Below are 597 nucleotides of genomic sequence, written 5' to 3'. Positions count from 1 at the left end.
CCTTTTACATATTCTGCAGCACAATACATATACAACCCGACCAGTCACATCATTCTTAATGGGAGCCTGTGAGGGACAGATATGAGGCAGCCGACATTGCTAGTGGGGTCATCCTGATCCTCTTCTTCAGAGCCCGCACCTTTAAGAAAAAGGACAGCTCCTCATATTCCTAATCTCGCGGCTTCCAATAGGAATGTGCGCAGGAAGTCACAATCAACACAAGGAGGAAATCCGCTCTTCCTGCATCCAGACAGGACAACATGTTCATAGAAAACTTCCATTTCCACCATCACACCAAAGCGCACTCATTGGAAGAGGCGTCCCCAGCCCGGGGGGGAAGATTTCCCATCATTTCCTATTCCCGGTGACAACCATAACATTTAGGATTTCCCGTCACTTCCTGTCCCCGAACCATCAAACGCTAAACGTAAGAAAGGTTTTGGATACATTGTAACAACGATGAGCGGAGTTTGTTGTGGATACTCCGACGTCGGCTTACCTTGGCACCGGTCTCCCGCTTTCTCGTAGCCGGCCCGGCAGAAGCACTGGCCGATGGGCACCAGCCAATCTCCGTCCATGTTGCAGTGCATGGAGGGT

The 597-nt window shown here is 50.6% G+C and overlaps 1 protein-coding gene across 1 annotated transcript in view; it reads right to left on the bottom strand.

Annotated features, from left to right (window-relative positions):
- The window catches only part of EPHA2 (EPH receptor A2), a 42,958-nt gene that overhangs the window by 29,527 nt on the left and 12,834 nt on the right, over positions 1–597 (bottom strand). The window contains exon 4 of the mRNA XM_018574418.1: positions 500–597. This exon is cut by the window's right edge and continues 11 nt beyond it. Within this exon, the coding sequence (XP_018429920.1) occupies positions 500–597 (98 nt within the window). The remainder of the gene's footprint in view (positions 1–499) is intronic.

The sequence above is a fragment of the Nanorana parkeri genome, unplaced genomic scaffold, assembly GCF_000935625.1.
Source record: "Nanorana parkeri isolate BGI_ZX_2015 unplaced genomic scaffold, ASM93562v1 scaffold2951, whole genome shotgun sequence".
Lineage (NCBI taxonomy): Eukaryota > Metazoa > Chordata > Amphibia > Anura > Dicroglossidae > Nanorana > Nanorana parkeri.
The sequence above is the reverse complement of the archived record's forward strand: the minus strand, read 5'-3'. Positions and strand labels throughout refer to the sequence as shown.